We start from the raw sequence: 25,829 nt of genomic DNA, 5'->3' as shown, positions 1-25,829 counted from the left end.
AATTTTCCATTGAGCAAAAGCAAGTCACATGGTCAGCCCAGATTCAGGGGATCTAATACTTCACCTCTTAATGGGAAGAGAAATATGTGGTCATTTGGCAATTTATTACACTATTGTAAAGCTCTATAGTTCCACCTTCTGTTTTCATTTATTTTTGCCTTTTTCTCTTTATCTGCTTTATTGGAGGATGATTTATAGACAATAACGTGCACAGGTTTTAAATGCACAGTTGAGTTCTGACAAATAATACTCCTTTCTCACCATCACCCCATTCAAGATATGCAGCATTTCTGTTACTCCAGGAGGTCCCTTCTGCCACTCTGTAGTCAGCCCCTCCTGACATTGCAGACAAGCACTGATACGATTTTTATCACTATAAATTAGTTTTGCCTGTACTAGAATTTTATATAAATGAGATCATAGGTTATGTACTCTTTTGTGCCTGGCTTCTTTCACTCAGTATAATGTTTCTGAAATTCATCCATTTCCTGTTCCAATTTATTTATCCTAGTACTTCTTCCACCCATATTATTTTCCACAAATTATGCAAAGGTAAATTGTAGCCCAATTTATCCCACTTATCACAGTGGATAAATTATTGATCTTTGAATTTGATAAATAAGTTTTTATTATTTGAGTGTGCTTTCTGGTGAGTTTTCTTTCAGATCCATAGGGAATTATGAAAGAAGAATTTATTTAAGTAAAACCTAACTGTATGAAAGCAAAAATGCAGGATTTGTGATTAATGTGGAAAGTGTAATTTTCAGAGATTGACATTTTAGTAATTAGGTAAATCTCTGGGATCTAATTGATAGTTTTATGACTCATGTCTAGGCATATAAACAAGTATAAAGTATATTATAAATACTCCTTATTGTAATGTTTTTCTAAGCATTTGTAAATTAGAGAAAATGAGATTTTAAGAACTGGTTTTCCTTCTTTCTTTCTACTTAATAATGAAACAGAATATGGCTACTACTTGCTCTTCAATTAGGTAATTGGTTTAGCATGTTCAGTATAGGCAGGCAAGTTTGATTAATGCTCATGAAAAACTTTAATGTGAACCTACTCACAATAATTTTCCAGATAAATGCTTCTTTAGTACACTGTTAAATTTGTCTGTGCTAGCAATCCATATGTTATTTATGATTGCAGAGGTGATTCTGTTACTATCCTTTTGGGAAATGGAAAATTAAATCATGATTTGAGGGAAAAATAGGATTCCGGCTTAATCAGTTAAATTGCCGTATAATTCTGGAATAGACAAAATAATTGCATGTCAGACAAAATTTGAAGTGATAGATTTATATTTCCAACTTTCCTTTTATTTGTTCTGACACAAATAAGTTTGGTTTATTCTAAACTGCACTGGTTGTCAGTAGTGTTGACAATCTTAGGTGATTTTTTTAAATTCGCTAATTAAAAAAATTGCAGATTATATTTACTACTATTATGTTTAAGAACAAATCAGGAAAAGTACTGTATTTTAAAATTCTGGTTATGACTTCAGCTCTACAGAAAATTTTCATTATTCTGTTTTGCTAATTAAAATATTGGAGTAAATGTCACTATGTGGTATCCTATTTTGCTCAGACCCATCAAAGCTTTTTCTTAGAATTAGACCTTTAAGTATCTGATTAGGACCATTCCTGTTTACTTTGGATAGGCAGAGTAAAAGAAAGGGCTTTCTGTTCTTGGTAAGTCCTTGTGAAAGTGAATTTACCAACTGGATAGTAGTAATAACACACCCCACATCCTTTGGTCATCTTGGAAAATTATGAAAAGGCAGAGTTTTAAATGTTGTGTTGTTATTGACCGTATTTTATAATTATGAATTGTATATTTAGCATCTGAATTCCTTGAATTAGTAAAGTTTTGTGAAAGGTAAAGTGATCTTGATTCTTATGAAAGCTTTTCTCTTCCCCTGTCATTTCTTCTAGAAATCCCCTTTATTTATCAAATCAAGAGTCAACCACAGAAGCTAATGGTGTAGGAAGTAGGAGAATCATAATGTTAACCTGTAGCCAGAAAGGTCAGAGGCAGGTTACCAATTCCTGAAGTCTGTTGCTTCTGTGATTTTACCTGTGCTTGATCACTTAATCTTTCTCAACAGGTCATGAGAAGTTTTCTAAATTAAGTTAATTACAAAAGAGAAGGAACACATCATAAATCAATTGCTAAGTGCTTAAGACAGCATTGGTATTTGCAGGGAAGATCAGTCACTAGAAAATGTATTGAGTGCTTAGATGTTATTTTGAAAATACTATATTTTGCTAATAGCAAAAGTTAATCAATACTTTAACCAGGGCCTCAGGGAATATAGATATCTTCATAATAAACCTTCTCTTAACCCATAAGGAACAGTTATTTAGTAAATCTGTAATATTCAGTCAAACTGATAAATGATGAGAATAGTCAGTCTAATTAGAAAACCCATTTTAAAATCATCATGGGATGTTCAACAGTCTTTTTCTTACTGATTATGTGCACTATATTTAGTATGCCATGAATTTGCTTTTAAATATGCAAAGATACCATTTTTAATCCATTGTATTTTGTTTTCAGTATAAAATCCAATCCCAGCTTGGTTTTATAAAATAAATTACAACTTCATAAATTAGAAATGCATATTTTAAAACATGTTTACATCATTTTAATATGTAGCGTAGAGTTTTATTTGACAGTTCTTTACTGTAGAAACCTATCTTGTCAACTCATAATTACAGAAAATTTTAAAGATTGTGACTGACTTTAAATAATTTTAGAGATGTGCAACTTTAAAATAGTTAATAGAAATTACATTTACATTTTACTTTTGTTGAAATTGTAAACATTTGTTTAGAAGAAGTAGAAATGGTTCACATTTCTACAGAAATATAAATTTCACTTATAAATTATGCTTTTTATTTCATAAAAATTTTCTAGTCAAAAGAAGATAGTTTTAAAATCAAATTTATGTTTTTGTAAGTTATCACACTACTTAATGAAAATGTATACCCTAAATATAGAGCATTGGTGAAAGAAATTCAAGAGAATACAAGCAAAATAGAAGAATATTCCATACTCATGGGTTGGGAGAACAGTAATTGTTAAAAGGTGCATAATGCCCCAAAGCAGTCTGCAGATTTATGCAGTCCCTATCAAAATACCAACAGTATTGTTCACAGAACTAGAACAAATAATCCTAAATTTGTATGGAACCATGAGAGATCCCGAATAGCCAAAGCAGTCTTGAAAAACAAAATAAAAGCTTGGAGGTATCACAATTCCAGATTTCAAGTTATATTACAGTATTACAGATTTTATACAGATTTTATATTACAGATTCAAAACAGTATGGTGCTGGTACAAAAATAGACACATAGATCAGTGGAACAGGATAGAAAGCCCAGAAACAAATCATGTTTATATGGTTAATTAATCTTTACCAGAAGAGGCAAGAATATGCAATGGGAAAAGACAAACCTTTCAACAAAATGGTGTTGGGAAAACTGGTCAGCCACATGCAAAAGAATGGAATGGGCCCATTTTCTTACATCATACAGAAAAATAAACTCAAAATGCATTGAAGACCTGATTGTGAGACCTGAAACCATAAAAATCCTAGAAGAGAGCACAGGCAAAAATTTCTCTGACATTGGCTGTAGCAACATTTTTCTAGATAGGTCTCTGGAGGTAAGGGAAATAAAAGCAAAGAATAAAACCCAAGTTCTGTTTTATTGAAGAAAAGATATTTGATTTCATGCTAGTGATAAAATAGATAAAGTTAACTCTCATTAGCAAAGTGAAGGTAAGATTGTGATTTTGAACCTGCCATGAAATTCAACCTAATTGCATTTTTTTTTTTTTTTAAACAGTTTGCAGGTCGAAGTAAGAAGGAAACCAAATACTCTCTTAAGGCAGTCGAAGACATGTTGGAAACACTGCAGATCACCCAGTCTTAAGGTTTCAAACTCTTTCACATTACATTTCACAACTGCACAATTGAACTTATTGGCCTATGACTTATTTACTAAATGCCTAGTGCTATTTATATACTAATTTTTTGTTAAGAGGGCAATTGTAAAGAATGTTTATATAAACCTAAAAATATGCCTTTTATTGCTAAGTAGGAAGATGGAGAAATTCCACGGAAGAGAGATTTAATAAGATTCATATTGATTGTACATCATTCTCTTCATATCACACATATATAACTTCTTTTAAACCACAACCTGATGTAGAAATCCCATAAATAAATCATGTGATTTATTAAACTTGCATCTTAAGATTCTAGATTCTTTTTGTTACACTCAAATAGTGAATATATTTTTTAGAATTCAGTTTCTAGTCAGCTCTTTTTTATTTGTGATAAGAAATACATAGCATGCGTTGCTGACAAGGAAAATGTTGGCGGATTATCTCTTTATAGTGTCAAGATTTTTGCTGTGCATTCCAATAGGCTGTTGTTTTATGTCCTGTAACGTTACTCTGATAAATCTTTCTTAATAATGTTCAGTGATATCTCCGTAAAATTTTTGTTTTGCCGTAGGACATAATTGAGCTTTTTACTTATAAAAAGCTTTAAGGTTATGCTATAATGCTATAACCTTTATGAAAGTATTTATTGAACATTTAAGTATTTCACATAAAAGAATATTAAGAGAAAATAGACAATAGGGACTTTAGAGGTTTCAGTGGCTGAGTTATTTTTACTTAGGGAAAATAAGAAAACCTAAACTATACTTAGGACCAAAATTTTTACAATTCTCATATTCATTACTCCTTAGTAGTAATAAGAACTTCTTTTTCCTTTTTCTCTTTTCATGATAAACAATCACTATACTACCTTCAAGAGTATTTTTCATGTTTCAGTAGAGTAGAAAGAACTTTGAGACACTTTGAGAATTTTATTCAGACACAAATCAGTTTTTAAAATAGGCATTTGGTCATTCAGGGCGTGTATTGTTAGTAGTAGTTTGTAATTTACTTATACAAATTATGTGTTCTATGTGTCACATACATGTATAATTACTTATATAAATATAAATGTTTAGTTAGTTTACAGTAGTATACAGGAACTGCTGCCTATTTGCCATTGGTGGATTTAGACAAATAGCATTCATGGAGAACTTGACAACCTGGAAGTCTCTAGGAAGAAAACTGTTGTCAATGTCAGTTTTTTAATCTTTTGTACAGTTCTGTTAGTTTATTCTCCATATCTGGCCTCATTGTTTTATTTTGCAGTCTTTTTCATTTTATTCTGCCATGAGAAATGAGCAGATGTAAAATAACTTTCCCCATATAAAGGTAATCCTTATTAACAAATCTTTGTTATCACAAGATGCACTCTTTTTTGCCAGTGAATTTAGTAACTGCATTTTCAACATAATCAGCTGTCTCAGATTTGTGCTCATATATTATTCCACTACTTTCTTACCTCAACCTTCTGTCAGTCACTAGGGTAGTGTTTACTTTAGCAATTATATTTGTGTAAGGTAGTGCCTTGTATAATGGTTACCTAAGTTTCACTCTATTTTTCTAATTTTAATACCTGCTTGCCAGGAATTTTTTATGAAGTACATTGTTAATGTGTAATTTATAAACCTCAGTGTAAATGTACTGATCATCTTCTTGTGGCAGACATTTGTCAACTGCTTTTACCGCCACTTTTCCCTTGTTAACGTTACCTTACATTGTTCAGGGAGGAGCGGAAGTCCCTGCTCTTCATGGAGATAAGGACCTTACCTTACCTCATCCCTAGGCTATATATCACGATTGATCTAAAGCAGAGGTGGTTTCATTGTTTATGGTCTTTGAGATGCCAAGGCAGAACTTTTTTCAGTGAAGGAAATATTCTGTATTTGTGCTCTCTGATATGGTAGCCACTAACGGTAGCTTTTGAGCACTTGAAATGTGGCCAGCAGAACTGAGAAATTGAATTTTTAATTTAATTTAATTTTAATAGCTGCATGTGACTCATGGCCACCATAGTGGGAAGTGCAAATATCTTAAGTGTGGGCTGTGGCCTATTTAAGGCTAATAAAATGAGCAGAAGCCTATTGGGAAAGGTCTTCCTTTCAAATTAAAAAGTCAAAGCTTTGTAAAGTGAGGCTTTTTGCCTCTTTCTCCTCCTTCAGCCCATGAGTGTCAGCAACATGCCTGGAGATACAACAGCCATCTTACAACTATGAACACAATAAATAGGAGAATGAAAGCTACTTTTCAGAGATGGCTTTGTAGAAAGATTAGAGAAAGCCTGTGCGCCTGATGGCATCTTGAACACCTGAACCAACATGAGCACTTGCCAACTTCTACACTTACTACATGAGAAAAATAAACTCTTGATTAAGACATTGTTTGGATTTTCTGTTACTTTTGCCATGTATGTTTCTGACTAATATATCCATCAGCTTTTTTTTTTTTTTTTTTTTTTTTTTTTTAGTATGCAAAACTTGTACTTTGGACATGCTGGGAATGATGTTTCAGAATATAATGATTTAAAGTTAAGTAGATGAGTACATACAACAAAAAAAGTAGTATCTTTTTGCAACTCAGCATACACTATTTAAGTCCACCTTAACCATAGGATAATATTGACGTGGGAACAGAGGAGGATATAGAAAAGATAGAAATGGAAGACCTGTGCTTCAGTATGCTGGGAATATATAATTTTTATTGGTTAATATTTCAGATAATCTTTTTTTTCTGATGCCATAATCCATTTATTCTCAAAGTAACTTTATTTTATAGAACTGTAGGACTTTAAAAGAGACTTCAAAGATGAATTAGCTATATTCCATTTTAGGATGAGGAATCGAGGTTTTGAGAAATTAAGCTCTTCTGTGACAGAGTAGGACCAGGATGTCAGGGGTTCCCAAGTCAGTGTTCTTTGTAGTATACTCTGAGGCATATGTCTGTTCTGTGATATGTTCTTCCTATTTTAAAATGAGAAAAAGGAGACAGATATATGCAAGGGGCATTGCTTGTTAGCAGAGCAAGGGTTAGAATTCAGATTTTCTGATTTGTGAAACAATTTTTTAGTGGAATAATAAAGTCATTTATTTTTAAAGTCATAATTTCATTTTGAATTAAACTGAACTTAAACTAACTTTCCCTTTTAAGCTATTACTTCATGTAGTCATTGTGAGAACTATTTCAGACTATTTAGAACTACTTTGAACCTCTTTCACTTTAAACCTCTGATGTATCCTATCTCCCTTCTCATTCTTGACAAGTAACTTCTTATTATAGACTGAATTGTGTCCCCCCCAATATTCATATGTTGAAGTCCTAACCCCACTACCTCTGAATGTGATTTTGTTTGGAGTTAGAGGCTTTAAAGTGATAATGAAGGTAAAATTAGGTCATATGAGTGGGCCGTAATCCAGTATGATTAGTATCCTTATAAGAAAAGATTAGGACACAGACAACAGAGGAAAAACCATGGGAAGACAAAGAGAAGATGCCCATCTACAAGCCAAGGAGTGATTCCACAGAAGAAACCAACCCTCCTGACACCTTGATTCTTGGACTTCTGGCCTTTAGAACTGTGATGAAATAAATTTGTTTTTTAAGACACCCAGTTCTCTGTGTACTTTGTTAAGGCAGCCTTAGCAAGCTAATAGAGCTCTCTTACTATTTCACAGAGAAAAACACCCAGTATCAGACATTTTTGTACCTGATTTCATCTGTTTTTCTCTTACCGTAGAAGTAGCCCTGCCCTTTTCTGAACGATTTCCCACCATTGTCCCCCTCATTTTTATACTTAAGCCTTACTTTAGTTTCATGAATTTGCCATACTGATTTCTACTGTACAACATCCTTCCTTCTGCAAAATGTCATCTCTTTTCTTCACATTTGTCCTTAAATTATTTCTTTTCTTATCTCTTTGATTTCAACTAAAATCTTCTTATTAACACTCAAAAGTGTGCTCATTTCATTACCTTTTTTAAAATACCTCCTTTCATTTTCAGAATCCACCTCTAACTACTGCCCCATTTCTGTTTTGGGGGGGTTGGAGGCGGGTTGTCTTTGTTCTTTTGTTTTTTGTTTTTTGGTTTTCTTTACATCCTAATTCCTTTAGTTTTCTAAACTTGTATCTATTTTTATTCTCCCATTCTTTAAATTCATCCACTGTGGAACCCCCCCCAACCTCCACCATATTCCTTTGAAATAGTTTAGTTCTGTGTCACCAGCCTGATGGATGTTTTCTGTTTGAAGAAACAGTGTTCTGTTTATTTTATGCTGCATTACACATTTCGGATCTGTCAATTCCCCATTTTTATTGCCATCACCACCCTAAACCAAGCTATCATCTCCTGACTCCTGAATTAGAACAATAGCCAGAAAGCTATATCTCCTGCATCTGCACTTCTCAGTCTATTCTCATTGTAGTTAGAATGTGACTAAACATCACCAATAATCTTTATACCACCCTCCCCCATTAAAACTCTTCAGTTGTTTCCCTTTGTTGCTCTATAATGGCCTTTAAGGTTCTATATAGTATCAGAACCAGAAAGGATAATTCAGATTCCTTGTTGTAAACTGTCTTCCTCTACTCTCCCCTCTATTTCTGAATTTAGCCACATTTAATTCCATGGAGTTGTTAATACCTTCTTTTTCTACAAACTTGGCACTCATTCCCTCCATATACAACAAAGCCTTCTTTGACTCATCATCTTTCAGAGGTGAAGCCCCTTCTTTTTCCCCACCTGTATTTTTTAAATTTTATATATTTATTATTATTTTTATTAACATATAATGTATTATTTACCCCAGGGGTACAGGTTTGTGAATCATCAAGCTTACACACTTCACAGCACTCACCATGTCATATACCCTCCCCAATGCCCATAACCGAACCACCCTCTCCCTCCCCGCTCCCCCAAGCAACCCTCAGTTTTTTCATGAGATTAAGTGTCTTATGGTTTGTCTCCCTCCCAATCCCATCTTGTTTGATTTTTTTCCTTCCCTAACCCCAAGCCCCCAATGTTGCCTCTCAAATTCCTCATATCAGGGAGATCATGTTGATAATTGTCTTTCTCTGATTGACTTATTTCACTCAGCATAATACCCTCTAGTTCTATCCACGTCGTTGCAAATGGCAAGATTTCATTTCTTTTGATGGCTACATTGTGTATATATACCACATCTTTATCCATTCATCTGTTGATGGACATCTAGGTTCTTTCCATAGTTTGGCTATTTGGGGACATAGCTTCTATAAATATTTGGGTGCATGCACCCCTTCATATCACTACATTTGTATCTTTAGGGTAAATAATCAGTAGTGCAATTGTTGGGCCATAGGGTAGCTCTATTTTCAACTTTTTGAGGCACCTCCATACTACTTTCTAGAGTGGCTGTACCAGCTTGCATTCCCACCAACAGTGTAGGAGGCTTCCTCTTTCTCCGCAAACTCGCCAGCATCTGTCATTTTCTAACTTGTTAATTTTAGCCATTTTGACTGGTGCGAGATGGTATCTCATTGTGGTTTTGATTTGTATTTCCCTGATGCCAAGTGTTGTGGAACACATTTTTATATGTCTGTTGGATCTGGATCTGAATGTCTTTGCAAAAATGTCTGCTCATGTCCTCTGCCCATTTCTTGGTTGGATTATTTATTCTTTGGGTGTTGAGATTGATAAGTTCTTTCTAGTTTTTGGATACTAGCCCTTTTTGTGATAAGTCATTTGCGAATATCTTCTCCCATTCTGTCAGTTGTCTTTTGGTTTTGTTGACTGTTTCCTTTGCGGTGCAAAAGGACTTGCTAAAATCCTTTTATTGGGACTTGCTGAAGTCCCAGTAGTTCATTTTTGCCCTTGGTTCTCTTGCCTTGGCGATGTTTCTAGGAAGAAGTTGCTGCGGCTGAGGTCGAGGAAGTTGCTGCCTGAATTCTCCTCAAGGGTTTTGATGGATTCATTCCTATCTCCCATTGAGCGCTTTCATCCACTTTGAATCTTTTTTTGTGTGTAGTGTAGAGAAATGGTCCAGTTTCATTTTTCTGCATGTGGCTGTCCAATTTTCCCAACACCATTTGTTAGAGAGACCTTCTTTTTTCCATTGGACATTCTTTCCTGCTTAGTTGAAGATTAGTTGACCATAGAGTTGAGGGTCTATTTCTGGGCTCTCTATTCTGTCCCATTGATCTATGTGTCTGTTTTTGTGCCAATACCATACTGTCTTGATGATGACAGCTTTGTAATAGAGCTCAAAGTCTGGAATTGTGATGCCACCAATTTTGACTTTCTTTTTCAACATTCTTCTGGCTATTTGGGGTCTTTTCTGGTTCCACATAAATTTTAGGATTATTTTTTCCATTTTGTTGAAAAAAAAATTGATGGTATTTTTATAGGGATTGCAGATTGCTTTAGGTAGCATAGACATATTCACAATATTCTTCCAATCCATGAGCATGGAATGTTTTTCCATTTCTTTGTGTCTCTCAATTTCTTTCATGAGTACTTCATAGTTTTCTGAGTATAGATTCTTTGCCTCTTTGGTTAGGTTTATTCCTAGGTATCTTATTGTTTTGGGTACAGTTGTACATGGGATGAACTCCTTAATTTCTTTCTTCTGTCTTCTTGTTGATGTATTGAAATGCAACTGATTTCTATGCATTGATTTTATATCCTGACACTTTACTGAATTCCTGTACAAGTTGTAGCAGTTTTGGAATGGAGGCTTTTGGGTTTTCCACATAAAGTCTCATATCATCTGGAAAGGTGAGAGTTTGACTTGTTCTTTGCCAATTTGGATGCCTTTTATTTCTTTTTGTAATCTGATTGCTGAGGCTAGGACTTCTAGTACTAGGTTGAATAGCAGTGGTGACAGTGGACATCCCTGCCGTGTTCCTGATCTTAGCAGAAAAGCTCTCAGTTTTACCCCACAGAGAGCGATACTCGCTGTGGGTTTTCCAGAGATGGCTTTCATGATACTGAGGAATGAACCCTCTATCCCTCCACTGTGAAGAGGTTTTTTTTTTTTTTAATATTTTATTTATTTATTTGACAGACAGAATCACAAGTAGGCAGAGAGGCAGGCAGAGAGAGAGGAGGAAGCAGGCTCCCCACTGAGCAGAGAGCCCGATGCGAGGCTCGATCCCAGGACCCTGGGATCATGACCTGAGCCGAAGGCAGAGGCTTTAACCCACTGAGCCACCCAGGTGCCTCCACTGTGAAGAGTTTTGATCAAGAAAGGATGCTGTACTTTGTCAAATGCTTTTTCAGCATCTATTGAGAGTATCATATGGTTCTTGCTCTTTCTCTTATTTATGTATTGTATCACATTGATTTGCGGATGTTGAACCAACTGTGCAGCCCAGGAATAAATCCCACTTGGTCGTGAATAATCCTTTTAATGTACTGTTGGATCCTACTGGCTAGTATTTTGGTGAGTATTTTTCCATCTGTGTTCATCAAGGATATTGGTCTATAATTCTCCTTTGTGATGGGGTCTTTGTCTGGTTTTGGGATCAAGGTAATTCTGGCCTCATGAAATGAGTCTGGAAGTTTTCCTTCCATTTATTATTTTTTTATAATTATTATTATTTTTTTTGGAACAGTGTCAAGAGAATAGGTATAAATTCTTTAAATGTTTGGTAGAATTCCCCTGGGAAGCCATCTGGCCCTGGGCTCTTGTTTTTTGGGGAGATTTTTGATGACTGCTTCAATCTCCTTACTGGTTATGGGTCTGTTCAGGTTTTCTATTTCTTCCTGGTTCAGTTTTGGTAGTTTATGTGTCTCTAGGAATGCATCCATTTCTTCCAGATAATTACATTTGTTGGTGTATAGTTGCTCATAATATGTTCTTATAATTGTTTGTATTTCTTTGGTGTTGGTTGTGATCTCTCCCCTTTAATTCATGATTTTATTAATTTGGGTCCTTTCTCTTTTCTCTTTGGTAAGTCTGGCCAGGGATTTACCGATTTTATAAATTCTTTCAAAGAAGCCACTTCTAGTTTTGTTGATTTGTTCTACTGTTCTTTTGGTTTCTATTTCATTGCTTTCTGCTCTGATCTTTATTATTTCTCCTCTCTTGCTGGGTTTAAGCTTTCTTTGCTGTTCTTTCTCCAGCTCCTTTTGGTGTAGCGTTAGGTTGTGTACTTGAGACCTTTCTTGTTTCTTGAGAAAGGCTTGTATCACTATATACTTTCTTCTCAGGACCGCCTTTGCTGTGTCCTGCAGATTTTGAACGGTTGTGTTTTCATTTTCATTTGTTTCTATGAATTTTTTCAATTCTTCTTTAATTTCCTGGTTGACCCATTCATTCTTTAGTAGTTTGCTCTTTAGCCTCCATGTATTTGAGTTCTTTCCAACTTTCCTCTTGTGACTGAGTTCTAGCTTCAGAGCATTGTGGTCTGGAAATATCCAGGGAATGATCCCAATCCTTTGGTACCAGTTGAGACTTGATTTGTGACCCAGGATGTGATCTGTTCTGGAGAATGTTCCATGTGCCCTAGAGAAGAATGTGTATTCTGTTGCTTTGGGATGGAATGTTCTGAATATATCTATGATGTCCATCTGGTCCAGTGTGTCATTTAAGGCCTTATTTCTTTGTTGTTCTTTTGCTTAGTTGATGTCCATTTTAGTGAGGGGAGTGTGAAAGTCCTCTACTATTATTGTATTATTGTCGATGTGTTTCTTTGATTTTTGTTATTAATTGGTTTATATAATTGGCTGCTCCCATGTTGGGGGCATAGCTATTTAAAATTGTTAGATCTTGTTGGACAGAGCCTCTAAGTATGATATAGTGTCCTTCCTTATCTCTTATTATATAGTCTTTGGCTTAAAATCTAATTTATCTGAAATAAAGATTGCCACCCCAGCTTTCTTTTGATATCCATTAGCATGGTAAATTATTTCCCATCCCCTCACATTAAATCTGGAGATGTCTTTGGGTTTAAAATGAGTTTCTTGTAGACAGCATATTGATGGGTTTTGTTTTTTTATCCATTCTGATACCCTGTGCCTTTTGATTGGGGTATTTAGCCCATTTACATTCAGGATAACTATTGAAAGGTAGGACTTCAGTGCCACTGTATTGCCTGTAAGGTGATTGTTACTGTATATTGTCTCTCTTCCTTAATGGTCTGTTACTTTTAGGCTCTCTTTTTGCTTAGGGACCCCTTTCAGTATTTCCTGTAGAGCTGGTTTGGTATTTGCAAATTCTTTCAGTTTTTGTTTGTCCTGGAAGCTTTTAATCTCTCCTCCTATTTTCAATGACAGCCTACCTGGATATAGTATTCTTGGCTGCATATTTTTCTCATTTAGTGCTCTGACTATATCATGCCAGTCCTTTCTGGGCTGCCAGGTCTCTGTGGATAAGTCTGCTGCCAGTCTAATATTTCTACCATTGTATGTTACAGACTTCTTGTCTGAGCTGCTGTCAGGATTTTCTCTTTGTCACTAAGACTTGTAAGTTTTTCACTGTTAGATGACGGAGTATGGGCCTATTATTGATTTTGAGGGGGGTTCTCTGTACCTCCTGGATTTTGATGCTCGTTCCCTTTGCCATATTAGGGAAATTCTCTACTATAATTTGCTCCAATATACCTACCTCTGTTTCTTCTTGCCAGAAGAAACAGAGAGAGGGACAGAAGTTATTTTATATTACTATATTTTGTATATTATGTATACATATATATATAATATATTATATTAACAACATTATCTTAATATTGTTTCATCTTATGGTATCACTTATCTCTTGAATTCTCCCCTCGTGGTCCAGTAGTTGTCTCTCTTTTGCTCAGCTTCTTTATTCTTTATAATTTGGTTTTCTATATCACTAATTCTCTCTTCAGCCTCATTTATCCTAATGGTAAGAGCCTCCATTTTTATTTCCCCTCATTAATAGCTTTTTTTATTTCAACTTGGTTAGATTTTAGTTCTTTTATTTATTTCTCCAGAAAGTGCTTTATTTCTCCAGACAGGGTTTCTCTACTATCTTCCATGCCTTTTTCGAACCCAACTAGCACCTTGAGAATTGTTGTTCTGAACTCTAGTTCTGACATATTACCAATGTCCATATTGATTAGGTCCCTAGCCGTTGATACTGCCTTTTGTTCCTTTTTTTGTGTGTGTGTGGTGAGTTTTTCCACCTTGTCATTTTATCCAGATAAGAATATATGAATGAGAGAATAAAATACTAAAAGTGTGGTAAAGACCCCAAAAAAGTGCACGCTGACCAAATCAGAAGAGATTGGAAACCCGGGGGGAGAAGAAAGGGGGGAAAAATGTGTGTGTGTGTGTATAATAGAGCAGAGCCACCCACTTTATTTTGGGTGTATTTTGGTCTCTTAGAAGAAACTACCTCCCAAGTTTTTGAAGAAAGAAAGAAAAACATATATATATACGAAAATAAGAGTAAACATGATGAAGGGATGGAACATGACAAAAGTTGAAAATTTTTAAAAATTCTAAAAAAGGAATTGATAAGTTGGTTGGAAAAAGAAAAATAGTGGAGGAAATGTGCTCAGGCTGGAGAGTAGACTGAAGCCATGTACTAGATTTAGGGTATATTTTGATCTATTAGAAGAAATTGTGTCCCCAAATTTTTTTATATGTATACAAATACAATTTTCCTATATGTATACAAAACATAAGGTTAAATACAATGAAGGGATAAAATATGACTGTAAGAATGAAGGTTTAAGAATTTTTTTTAAGGGGCACCTGGGTGGCTCAGTGGGTTAAGCCACTGCCTTCGGCTCAGGTCATGATCTCAGGGTCCTGGGATCGAGCCCCACATCGGGCTCTCTGCTCAGCCGGGAGCCTGCTTTCCCCTCTCTCTCTGCCTGCCTCTCTGCCTACTTGTGATCTCTCTCTCTCTGTCACATAAAAAAATTAAAAAAAAAATAATAATTTTTTTTAAGAAAAGTATTGTTAAGATAAACTAGTTAAAAAGCATTAAAAGAGGAAAGAGGAAAAAAATAGAATAAGAAAAAAATAAAATAAAAAGTTAACTTTGCAAGATTAAAGGATCATGGGGGGAAAGCCATGAATTCTATGCATTGCTTTCCCCTACCTCTGGAGTTCCACTGTTCTCCTTGATCAGTGAGATTGGTCTTGGCTGGATATTTTTGCTGATCTTTGGCCGGTGGGGGAGGGGGGTGGGGTGTTGCGCGAGGTCTGTTGTCGTTATTCTCAAATGTCTTTGCCTGAGGCAGAATTGCACCACCCTTGCCAGGGACCAGGCTAAGTAATCTGCGTGGGTTCGCTGTCAGAGCTTTTGTTCCCTGAGCTCTTTCCATACCGCTTTGGAGGACAGGAATGAAAATGGCGGCCTCCCAATCTCTGGCCCGGAGGAGCTGAGAGCTCAGGGCCCCACTCCTCAGTGTGCCCTTAGAGATAAGCAGTCCATCCCTCCTGTCTCCCTGGTCTCCAGCCGCACTCTGAGCTCACCCGGGCTGTGACCAAGTGTTGCTAACTCTGGCACACCGCCCCATTTGGAGTCTCCAAACCCAGCAGATTCCTGCAGCGCTGCTTCTCCTGGAGAAAGGTGAGTCTTCCCGGATCTGCCACTTGGGTTCCCTGCTCGAAGAACAGTGGCCTGGCTGTGCCTTGAATCACAGTTTAAGCTGAAAGCTCACTCTTCATCTCTGTCTGCAGCCAGCTTCCCCGTTCTGATACCTGGCAGCTCTGGCACACTGAGACACCCCCAATCTTTCTGTGACCCTGTAGGTCCTGATGTCACACTGTCTCCCTGAGGGCTCTATCACCAGCTTAGCCTCTGGAGCAATGTCCCTCAGTGGAGCAGACTTCTAAAAGTTCTGAATTTTGCTCCACTGCTCTGCTGCTTTCCAGGAACCGGCCTTTCCCACCATGGTCTATCTTCCCATCACTTTAGATTCACTTCTCTGAACGTCCTACCTTTCAGAAAGTGGTCAATTTTCTCTTCCTTGAATTGCTGCTCTTCTTCTATCTCCTGTTGAGTTTGTAGGTGTTCAGAATGGTTTGATACCTATCTAGCTGAACTCCTGGGATCTGATGTCATTTCAGTCTGCTACTCCTCCGCCATCTTGCCTCAAGTCCTGTCCTCCCACTTGTATTTTTTAAATAATGTTTTATAATACTTTGGCTCACAAAAAAGTTGCAAAAACAGTTTGGAAGTTCCCGTGTACCAGCTTCTTCCTATTACCTTTTTTTTTTTTTTTTTTTTTTTTTTTTTTTTTAAAGATTTCATTTGAGAGAGAAAGAGCACAGGTGGGGGGTAGGGCAAAGGGAGAAGCAGAGTCCTCACTGAGCAGGGAGCCCGATGTGGGGCTGGATCCCAGAACACTGGGATCATGACCTGAGCCAAACGTAGATATTTAACTGACTGAGCCACCCAGGGACCCCTTCCTGTTATCTTAACCATAGTATCTTGTCAAACCAGGAAATTTACATTGCAGCAGTACTATTAACTAAGTTACTGGCCTTATTTGGGTTTCCCAATATTTGCGTGCTCTTTTTTTCTGTTTATTAAATGTTATATATATGGATTCATGTTATTATTACCATAAACAGAATCTAGAATTTAATAACATAAACTCATTCTTGCTACTTAATAGTTATACCTTCATCTCCCCTAATGACTGGCATCCACTGATCTTTTCTCTATCACTATAATGTAACTTTAAGAGTGTTAAATCAATAGAATCATACAACTTATAACCATCTGAGACTGGCTTTTCACTTGGTATATTGCCCTTTAGATCCATAAGTGTTGTTGCTGTCGATAGTTTGTTCCTTTTTATTGCTAAATAATATTACACTGTGTGGATGTACCTGAGTCTGGTAATCAGCTCACCATGCATGGAAAGACCTGAATTGTTTCCACAACCAAGTGGCATTTATTCCAGATAGGCAAGCCTGCTTGAAGAAAATAAGAAAAACCACATGATCATATAACTGATGTACAGAAAGTATTTGACAAATTTAATACCTGTTTATGACAGAAACTAATGTAGCAATAGAAGGAAGCTTCCTTAATCTGATAAAAAAAAAAAAAAAGCCTATAATACTTACATCTAGGGAGACCTGGGTGACTCGGTTATGCATCTGCCATCTGCTCAGGTCATGGTCACAAGGTCCTGGGATTAAGTTCCGAATTGGCTCCTTGCTCCTTGCAGGGACTTGCTTCTTCCTCTTCCTGCTGCTCTCCTTGCTTGTGCTCTCTCTCTCTGACAAATAAATAAAATATTAAGAAAACAAAACATCTAGCATCATCTTGATGAAAGAATGCATACTTTCTTCCAAAGATTGGGAATGAGGCAAGGATGTATACTCTTATCACTTCTAGTCAGCATAGTACTTGATATCTTTGCTTGTGTAAGATAGAAAGGGAATAAAAGGCATACAGATTGGAAAGGAAGAAGTAAAGCTGTCTATATTTACAGATAACCTGATGGTCTACATAGAAAATCCCAGGAAATCTCCCCTAAACACTGTGAACTAATAAGTGAGTTTTACAAGGTCATAGAATATAAGGTCAACAGAAACCATAATTCTATATGTTAGGAATAAACAGTATCAATTACAATTGCTCAAAGAATAAAATATTAAGACAGAAGACAAATAAATGGAGAGACATACCATATTCATGGAGTGTAAGACAATATAGTAAAGACGTTAATTATCTCCAAATGGGCTATCGGTGTAGTACAATTAATATCAAAATTACAGGGGTGCCTGGGTAGTGCAATTGTTAAGCGTCTGCCTTTGGCTCAGGTCATGATCCCAGGGTCCTAGGATCGAGCCCCACATCAGGCTCTCTGCTCAGGAGGAAACCTGCCTTTCCTTCTACTCCCCCTGCTTGTGTTCCCTCTCTTGCTGTGTCTTTCTCTGTCAAATAAAATATTTAAAAATATATATGTCAAAATCACAGATTCTTTGTAGATAGAACTTTATAAAATTTATGTGAAAAACAAAGGAACTAGAATATTCTAATCAGCTTTGCAAGAGAAAATAAAGTTGGAAGAATCAGACTAGCAGATACTGACATATGTAGCTCTAGTAATCAAAACAGTGTGGTATTGTTACTGACTGTGTGGCTTTGTCAGAATGATAGACACACAGAACAGAGGAACAAAATAGAGTCCAGAACACACCCACACCAGTATGGCAAACAAATGTTTGAGAGAGATGCAGAAGTAATTCAATGGTGGAATTGGTCTGCGGCAATTCCATATTCAACAAATGATGCTGAAAAATCAGACATTGATAGTAAAGCCTAGTCTTCCCACCTTATGAAAAAGTTAACTCAAAATAGGTAATGGATCTAGATGTAACATAAAACTATAAAGTTTTTAGGAACAAAACAGGAAGAAATTTCTTTGACCTAGGGTTAGGCCAGAATTCTTCAAGTGCCAGCAAAAGTGCAATCTTTTAAAAAAGTTGAATAAATTGAACTTTGTCAAAAATAAAAACTTGTTCTGAGAATGACCAGTTAAAAGAGATGAAAAGAAAAACCATAGAAAATACTTGCAACCATCTGTTCTATAAAGCATTTCCAAATTCAAAAGAAAAAAAAATGGGCAAAAGACTTGCACAGACACTTAGAGAGGCTGTAGGGATAGCAAATATGCACATGAAAAATGTTCAAAATCATTTGCTCTTAATAAGGAAGTACAACTTGAAGCTATAATGATGTACTACTCACACTCATTAGACTGGTGGAAACATACCCATAATTTTACATGCTGATGATTATGTGGAGCAACTTGGAAATGTGAAATTTTTAGCTACTCCGAAAAAGTTTATTGTAGGGGCGCCTGGGTGGCTCAGTGGGTTAAAGCCTCTGTCTTCGGCTCAGGTCATGATCCCAGGGTCCTGGGATCCAGCCCCGCATCGGGCTCTCTGGTCCGTGGAGAGCCTACTCCCCCCACCCCCACTCTGCCTGCCCTCTGCCTGCTTGAGATCTCTGTCAAATAAATTAAATGAAAATCCTTAAAAAAAAGTTTATTGTATACTTTTATGTTATCATGTAACTTTCATTGGTAGCATGTATCCCGTTAATTATATTTTCAAATAATTGTGACCCTCAGTAGATTCTCTAATTACAGGTCAGAGACTATGTTTATATTTGGACATGTTTTTCATCCTAGTTTCTAGCATGATACCTGCACTTGGTACATTATTTTTTCAACACAAAAAAATACTGTGAACATCTTGATATAATTTATTTAACAAATCTTACTTCCAGAGGTAGTTTAGCTTCACTTTGTTTTGTGGTCAAATAAATTATAATCAGAAAGTTACCCAAAAATCTAATGTATATATCATATGAACAATATTATAAGACTGCCAAAGAGATTATATATAACATAAATAATAGAAAAATACAATGATTAACAATATAAACTGGAGCCATTCTCAAGTTGTAGAAATTCCCCAACAGTAAGGATATTGAAAATGACCAAAAGTGATTAATCGACTATTGAAAATTTTAGTTAACAATTCTCAAAGTATTTTTTAACTTGTTAGAAATGCAAATTATTGAACCTCACCACAGTCTACTAAATGAGAGACTCAGGATGCAGTCCAGCAATTTGTGTTTTAACAAACCCATCAGACATTCCTGAAGTCCACTAAAATTTGAAAATCATGTTTCTACAGTTGACTCGCTTATTGGAAGACTGGAAGAAGCAAATGATTCTGTGGAGATCTGTATTGTTTTCTTTCCTGCATTATATTTGTGTATAGTGTTCTTTGTGTTATCCTCTCTTATCCCCACCTTTTCCCCCATTTCATTTTGGTTTTTTGCCACTCTATTTTCCCTTGATGCCAAATAAAGAACTGAGGTATACATGTATATTTCGTATATTGAATGGAATGTTTTTCCCTTTGTAATTTCAAAATTAGTATATATGTAGAAATACACTAAATATGCATATATACTACCTTTCTTAGAAGTCAAACTGAATTCATTTGATTTATAGTAGTTGCCCTCAATAACTTTTTTTAAAAACCTTTTTATAAGAAAAAAGAGGTGGGAGTGGGTCAATGGTCTTTAAAAAGAGAAATTTTGTGTATCTACACACAGAGAGATGTTCATATATATTCCTCTCTCTCTTCCTATGTATATATGTATATTTGTATTTCTTTTTGCACACAATTGTAATAACCACAATGGGGGTGTAGATGGTGTGAGCTTTGTATTATAATAGGCACAGTAGAAAACAAGAATAATAATAGTCCTCTCTTCTACATTCATTGTTTCTTAATATAAAAATCAGATTAATAGAAACATTTTGATGCTTAAAATGTTAAATTTTGGGGCACCTGGGTGGCTCAGTTGGTGAAGCATCTGCATTTGGCTTAGGTCATGATCCTAGGGTCCTGGAATCAAGCCCTGTGTCCCTCTCCCTCTCCCTGCTCCCTGCTCCCTCTCCTTTTGCCCCTCTCCCTGCTCATGTTCTCTCTCTCCCTGCCTCTCTCTCTCTCATAAATAAATAAGTAAACAATTTTTTTTTAAGTTAAATTAGAACCACATCACAGCAAACCATTTCAGCTGCAAATGAATGAATTCCAGTGGGGTCAATTGCATATCTACTGTTTAATAAAGGAAAACAAGCATTATAGGAACATAAAACATACAATTCATTTTCAGGTCTTTAGGTCCTGGAAGATTACCTCTACCTTTAAAAACTGCTGCCACCAAAACAACTTGGAAACAGTAGTTTGGCAAATAAATCACTGATAGAGAAATATCTGCTTGCAGATGTCCAAGTAAAACTGAACATTTCCAATTAGAGAGAATGGACACTAACTTTAAGAAATGTGAGTTTATACCTAAGTAACTTGAGAGATACTACTAAGAGATCTTTGTTAATTCAAATCTTTCATAAGGAACTTAAATATTACATGAAAACATGGATAAGGATTATTTGAATATGTAATTGTATCAAGTGAATGACCAAAAATTAAGATTTATCAAAAAGCATATTCTTAAAAAATCTAGGTAACAATATCTACCTTAATATATCAACTTAAAATGAGTTTCAAGTTCTCCAGAGTGTTACCTATAGCTGTTAGGTTAAAGAATTGAACTCAGTGACAACTGATTTTAGATCCAATTTCACTATGTTTTATGTGTCAGGACCAGAGAAAACACAGTCCATTGGTTGATAATTCCTCAATGTAACCACACCCCCGATCTGACCAAAAAAAGTACTGGAATAAATGACCATAATTCTTGCAAGGGGGATCAAAGTTGGGAGGTTCCAGACAAAAATGAAGAAAAACTATAAACATTGTCTTGCTACCAAGAACTTCAAATAACATGGTACACATGATGATATAAAGGAACTAACAGCAGCAGTCAGAAAACAGACATGCTACCAAAGATACGGTTGTCTCATAAGTGGTACCCAAGAATCAGAGCTCTGGTGCTTGCATAAATGCAGTCTTTACAAAGAATGAGAGGGAGTTTTAAAAAATAAGTTAAAGATGTAAAAGTAATTGAATACAATATTGGGTTTTTTTTTTTTTTTTCATTCTGGAGGGTACTTCTCAGTATTTCATTTTTCTGCATAAGATTTCTCTAAAGATTTTTCCACAAGGAGGTATTTACTAGTCTAAAGAGAATCAAAATGGACTATTTTGTGTTAATAATTATATCCTAATTTAGCTTAGTAACTTTAAATTTGCACTTAATTTTCTATTAACAGATCTCAAATGTCTGTGAACTAATATTGGAATTCATATTTTTTTAAAGATTTTATTTATTTATTTGACAGACAGAGATCACAAGTAGGCAGAGAGGCAGGCAGAGAGAGGAAGGGAAGCAGGCTCCCTGCTGAGCAGAGAGCCCAATGCAGGGCTCGATCCTAGGACCCTGGGATCATGACCTGAGCCAAAAGCAGAGACTTTAATCCACTGAGCCACCCAGGCACCCCTGGAATTCATATTTTTAACAGTCATTGATCAAAAATGAAAAAAAAACTTTATTTTCAATTATATATATATATACATACATATGTATGTATATATATATATTTTCCTCCAACAAACTTATAGAAGTACGCCACCTAGAGTAAATTTTATAATTTTTAAAATATAAAACAGGCTGATTTAATGTTATTTTAAGCCCAGAAATTAGGCATATCTTAATCAAAATCAAACTAAATAATATAATTATGGATTTTTTCATATACTTTGTTTTCACGTGTGACTTTTTTTTTTTTTAAGTAGACTCCAAGCCCAGTGTGGAGTCCAATATGGAGCTTGTACTTATGATCCTGAGGTCAATACCTGAGCTGAAATCAAGAGTTGAACACTTAACCAACTGAGCCACCCAGGTGCCCCTACATGTGACTTAGTATTGATGTATGTAAGACAGAATATTTTTGTTAATAGTTTCAGAGAAGCAGTTTACTTAATAAGCCCTCTTGAGATGAATAACAAATCAAGTTCAGGAATTATGCTTTTTAAAACCTGATTTAATGACATTAGGGCTGATTTTAATATGTTATGTCAACTAAAATAATTACGGAAATATTTGAGAGATATTATATATAATGACATACACACAAACAGTAAAAATTAATCTTGGTGTGTTCAATGATTTTTTTAAAGTATAATTTTAGAAGACACAGCCATTGACTGAGCTTTGATGCTAGAGGTCTGAACATACAAGTAGTTGAAGTTTTTCAAATGCTAATAAAATGTGAATGGAAAGAATCTTTTCTTTGGTTTCTTACAGTTTTTTAGGTGGGAAAGGAAGCATATAAGAGAAGTTTTAAATTTATTTATTGACAAAGCACTGTAAGATGCTGAGGCTTATAGGTTTCTTCAACTAGGCATGTTAAAAAGCATTATTTTTTTTCTTTTTTCCCCAGCTTTATTGTAATATAAGTGACATATAACATTGTATAAGTTTAAGGTACACAATGTAATGATTTGATGCATGTAGATATTACAAAGTGCTTACCATAATAAGATTAATTAATGCATCCTTCATCTCATATAATTACCATTTTGTTTTTGTTTTTGTTATGAAGAAAACATTTAAGATTTATTCTCCTAGCAACTTTCAAGTGTACAGTACATATTATGTATGTGCTGTATGTTAGATTCCTAGAACTTACTCATCTTATAATTCAAAGTCTGTACCCTTTGACCATCTTCCCATTTCCCCCAACCTCTAACCCTGGTAATTATCAATCTACTCTCTGTTTCAGTGAGTTTGACATTTTTAGATTCCACATCTAAATGAAATCATACAATATTCATCTTTTTCTCTGACTTATTTCACTTATCATAATGCCTTTGGGGCCCATCTGTGTTGTCACAAAGACAGGATCTTCTCCTTTTTAGAGCTGAATTATATACATATACCACATTTTCTTTATCCATTCATTCATCAGCAGACAGGTTCTTTCCCTTTCTTGGCTATTATGAATAATGCTGCAATGAATATGGGAGTACAGATACCTATCCAAGATAGTAATTTCATTTATTTTGGATGTATACTCAGAAGTAGAATTGATGGACCATATGGTAGTTCTATTTTTATTTATTTTTTATTTTTTTTTTCGGTGTTCCAAAATTCATTGTTTATGCACCACACCCAGTGCTCCATGCAATACATATCCTCCTTAATACCCACCACCAGGCTCACCCAACCCCCCCACCCCCCTCCCCTCCAAAACCAGTTTATTTCTCAGAGTCCACAGTCTCTCATGGTTTGTCTCCCCTATGATTTCCCCCAACTCACTCCTCTCCATCTCCCAATGTCCTCTGTGTTATTCCTTAGGCTCCACAAGTAAGTGAAACCATATGATAATTGACTCTCTATTTTTAATTTTTAAAGGAACCTTGAGATTGTTTGCCATAATGGCTGTACCAATTTATATTCCTACTGATAGTGCCCTAGGGTTCCTTTTCTGCCACATCATCTCCAGCATTTATTACTTCTGGTATTTTGATGATAGTCATTCTAACAGGTGTGATGTGGTATCTCACTGTGGTTTTGGTTTGCATTTCCCTGTTGATTAGTGATATTGAGCACCTTTTTACATTCTGATGACTATTTGTCTTCTTCAGAAAAATTCAGATCCATGTCCATTTTTATCGATTGATTGATTGATTGATTTATGCTATTGAGTTTTACAAGTTCCTTATATAATTTGGATATTAACCACTTATCAGATGTATGGTTTACAAATATTTTCTCCCATGTTTTAGGTTGCCTTTTTATTTTGTTGATTGTTTTTGCTGTGCAGAAGTTTTTAGTCTGATGTAGTCTCATTTGTTGATTTTTTGCTTTTGTTGCTTGTCCCTTTGGTGTCATATCCAAAAAACCATTGCCAATGCTGACACTAACGAAATTTAAGTACTTTGTTGAATAGCAGTAGTAAGAGTGGGCACTATTGTCTTGTTCCTGATTTTAGTGGGAGTTTTCAATTGTTCACTGCTGAGTATGTTATCTGTGTGTTTGTCAGGTATGGAATTTATTATACGAGCTTTATTCCTTCTATACCCTACTTGGTGGAGTTTTTATCATGAAAGAATTTTGAATTTTGTTCAGTGCTTTTTGTCTGTATCTATTAAGATGATCATGTGATTTTTGTCCTCTAGTACATTAATGTGGTTTATCATATTGATTGATTTGCATTTAACCATCTTTGCATTCTAGGGATAAATTCTACTTGATTATGGTATATGGTCCTTTTAAAATGCTTTTGAATTGAGTCTCTAGTATTTTGCTAGTATTCAGTTGCTGGAATTTTTGTGTGTGTATTCATCAGGGATACTGGCCTATAGTTTTCTTTTCTTGTATTCTATTCTGGTTTTGGTATCAAAATAGTGCTGGCCTTGTAAAATGGATTTTGGAATGTTCTCTCTTCAAATTTTTGGAAGAGTTTGGAATATCAGGATTAATTACTAAAATGTTTGATAGAATTTACTAGTGACGCCATCTGCTGCTGGACTTTTCTTTGTTAGGAGATTTTTGGTTATTGAGTCAATCTTCTTGTGATAATTGTGATCTTTTATGATTTTTTTAGTCATGATTTATTTTTAATGTATTGTGTGTTTCTAGGAATTTATCCATTTCTTCTACGTTGTCCCATTTATTAGTGTATGATCGTCCATTGTATTCTCTTATGATTCTTTGTATTTATCTGGTATCAGTTGTAATGACTCCTTTTTCATTTATGGTTTTATTTACTTGAGTCCTCCCTTTATTTATTTATTTATTTATTTAACATGTAATGTATTATCTGCCCCAGGGGTACAGGTCTGTGAATGATCAGGCTTACACTTTTCATAGCACTCACCATAGCACATACCCAGCCACCCAATCCCTATCCCCCAAACCCCCAGCAGCCCTCAGTTTGTTTTGTGAGATTAAGAGTCTCTTATGGTTTGTCTCCCTCCTGATCCCATCTTGTTTCATTTTTTCCCTCCCTGCCCACCACTAACCATCACCCTGCCTCTCAAATTCCTCATATCAGAGAGATCATACGATAATTGTCTTTCTCTGACTGACTTATTTTACTCAGCATGATACCCTCAAGTTCCACCCATGTCATTGCAAATGGCAAGATTTCGTGTTTTTTTGATGGCTGCATAGTATTCCATTGTTTATATAGACCACATCTTCTTTATCCATTCATCTGTTTATGGACATCCAGGTCCTTTCCATAGTTTGGCTACTGTGGACATTGCTACTATAAACATTCGGGTACACGAGCCCATTGATCACTACACTTCTATCCTCAGGGTAAATAACCAGTAGTGCAATTGCTGGGTCATAGGGTAGCTCTATTTTCAACTTTTTGAGGCACCTCTATTCTGTTTTCCAAAGTGGCTATGCCAGCTCACATTCCCACCAACAGTGTAGGTGGGAATCTCTCCAGC

The 25,829-nt window shown here is 35.5% G+C and overlaps 1 protein-coding gene across 1 annotated transcript in view; it reads left to right on the top strand.

The window, feature by feature from the left end:
* EMC2 (ER membrane protein complex subunit 2) overlaps positions 1 to 4,262 on the top strand; it is a 43,019-nt gene extending 38,757 nt beyond the window's left edge. The window contains exon 11 of the mRNA XM_047727153.1: positions 3,858 to 4,262. Coding sequence (XP_047583109.1) covers positions 3,858 to 3,944 — 87 coding nt within the window. The 3' untranslated portion in view covers positions 3,945 to 4,262. The remainder of the gene's footprint in view (positions 1 to 3,857) is intronic.
* Positions 4,263 to 25,829: the final 21,567 nt, after the last annotated feature.

Source organism: Lutra lutra, chromosome 4, assembly GCF_902655055.1.
Source record: "Lutra lutra chromosome 4, mLutLut1.2, whole genome shotgun sequence".
In the NCBI taxonomy this organism is placed as follows: Eukaryota; Metazoa; Chordata; class Mammalia; order Carnivora; family Mustelidae; genus Lutra; species Lutra lutra.
This window is presented reverse-complemented; position numbering and strand designations above follow the sequence as displayed.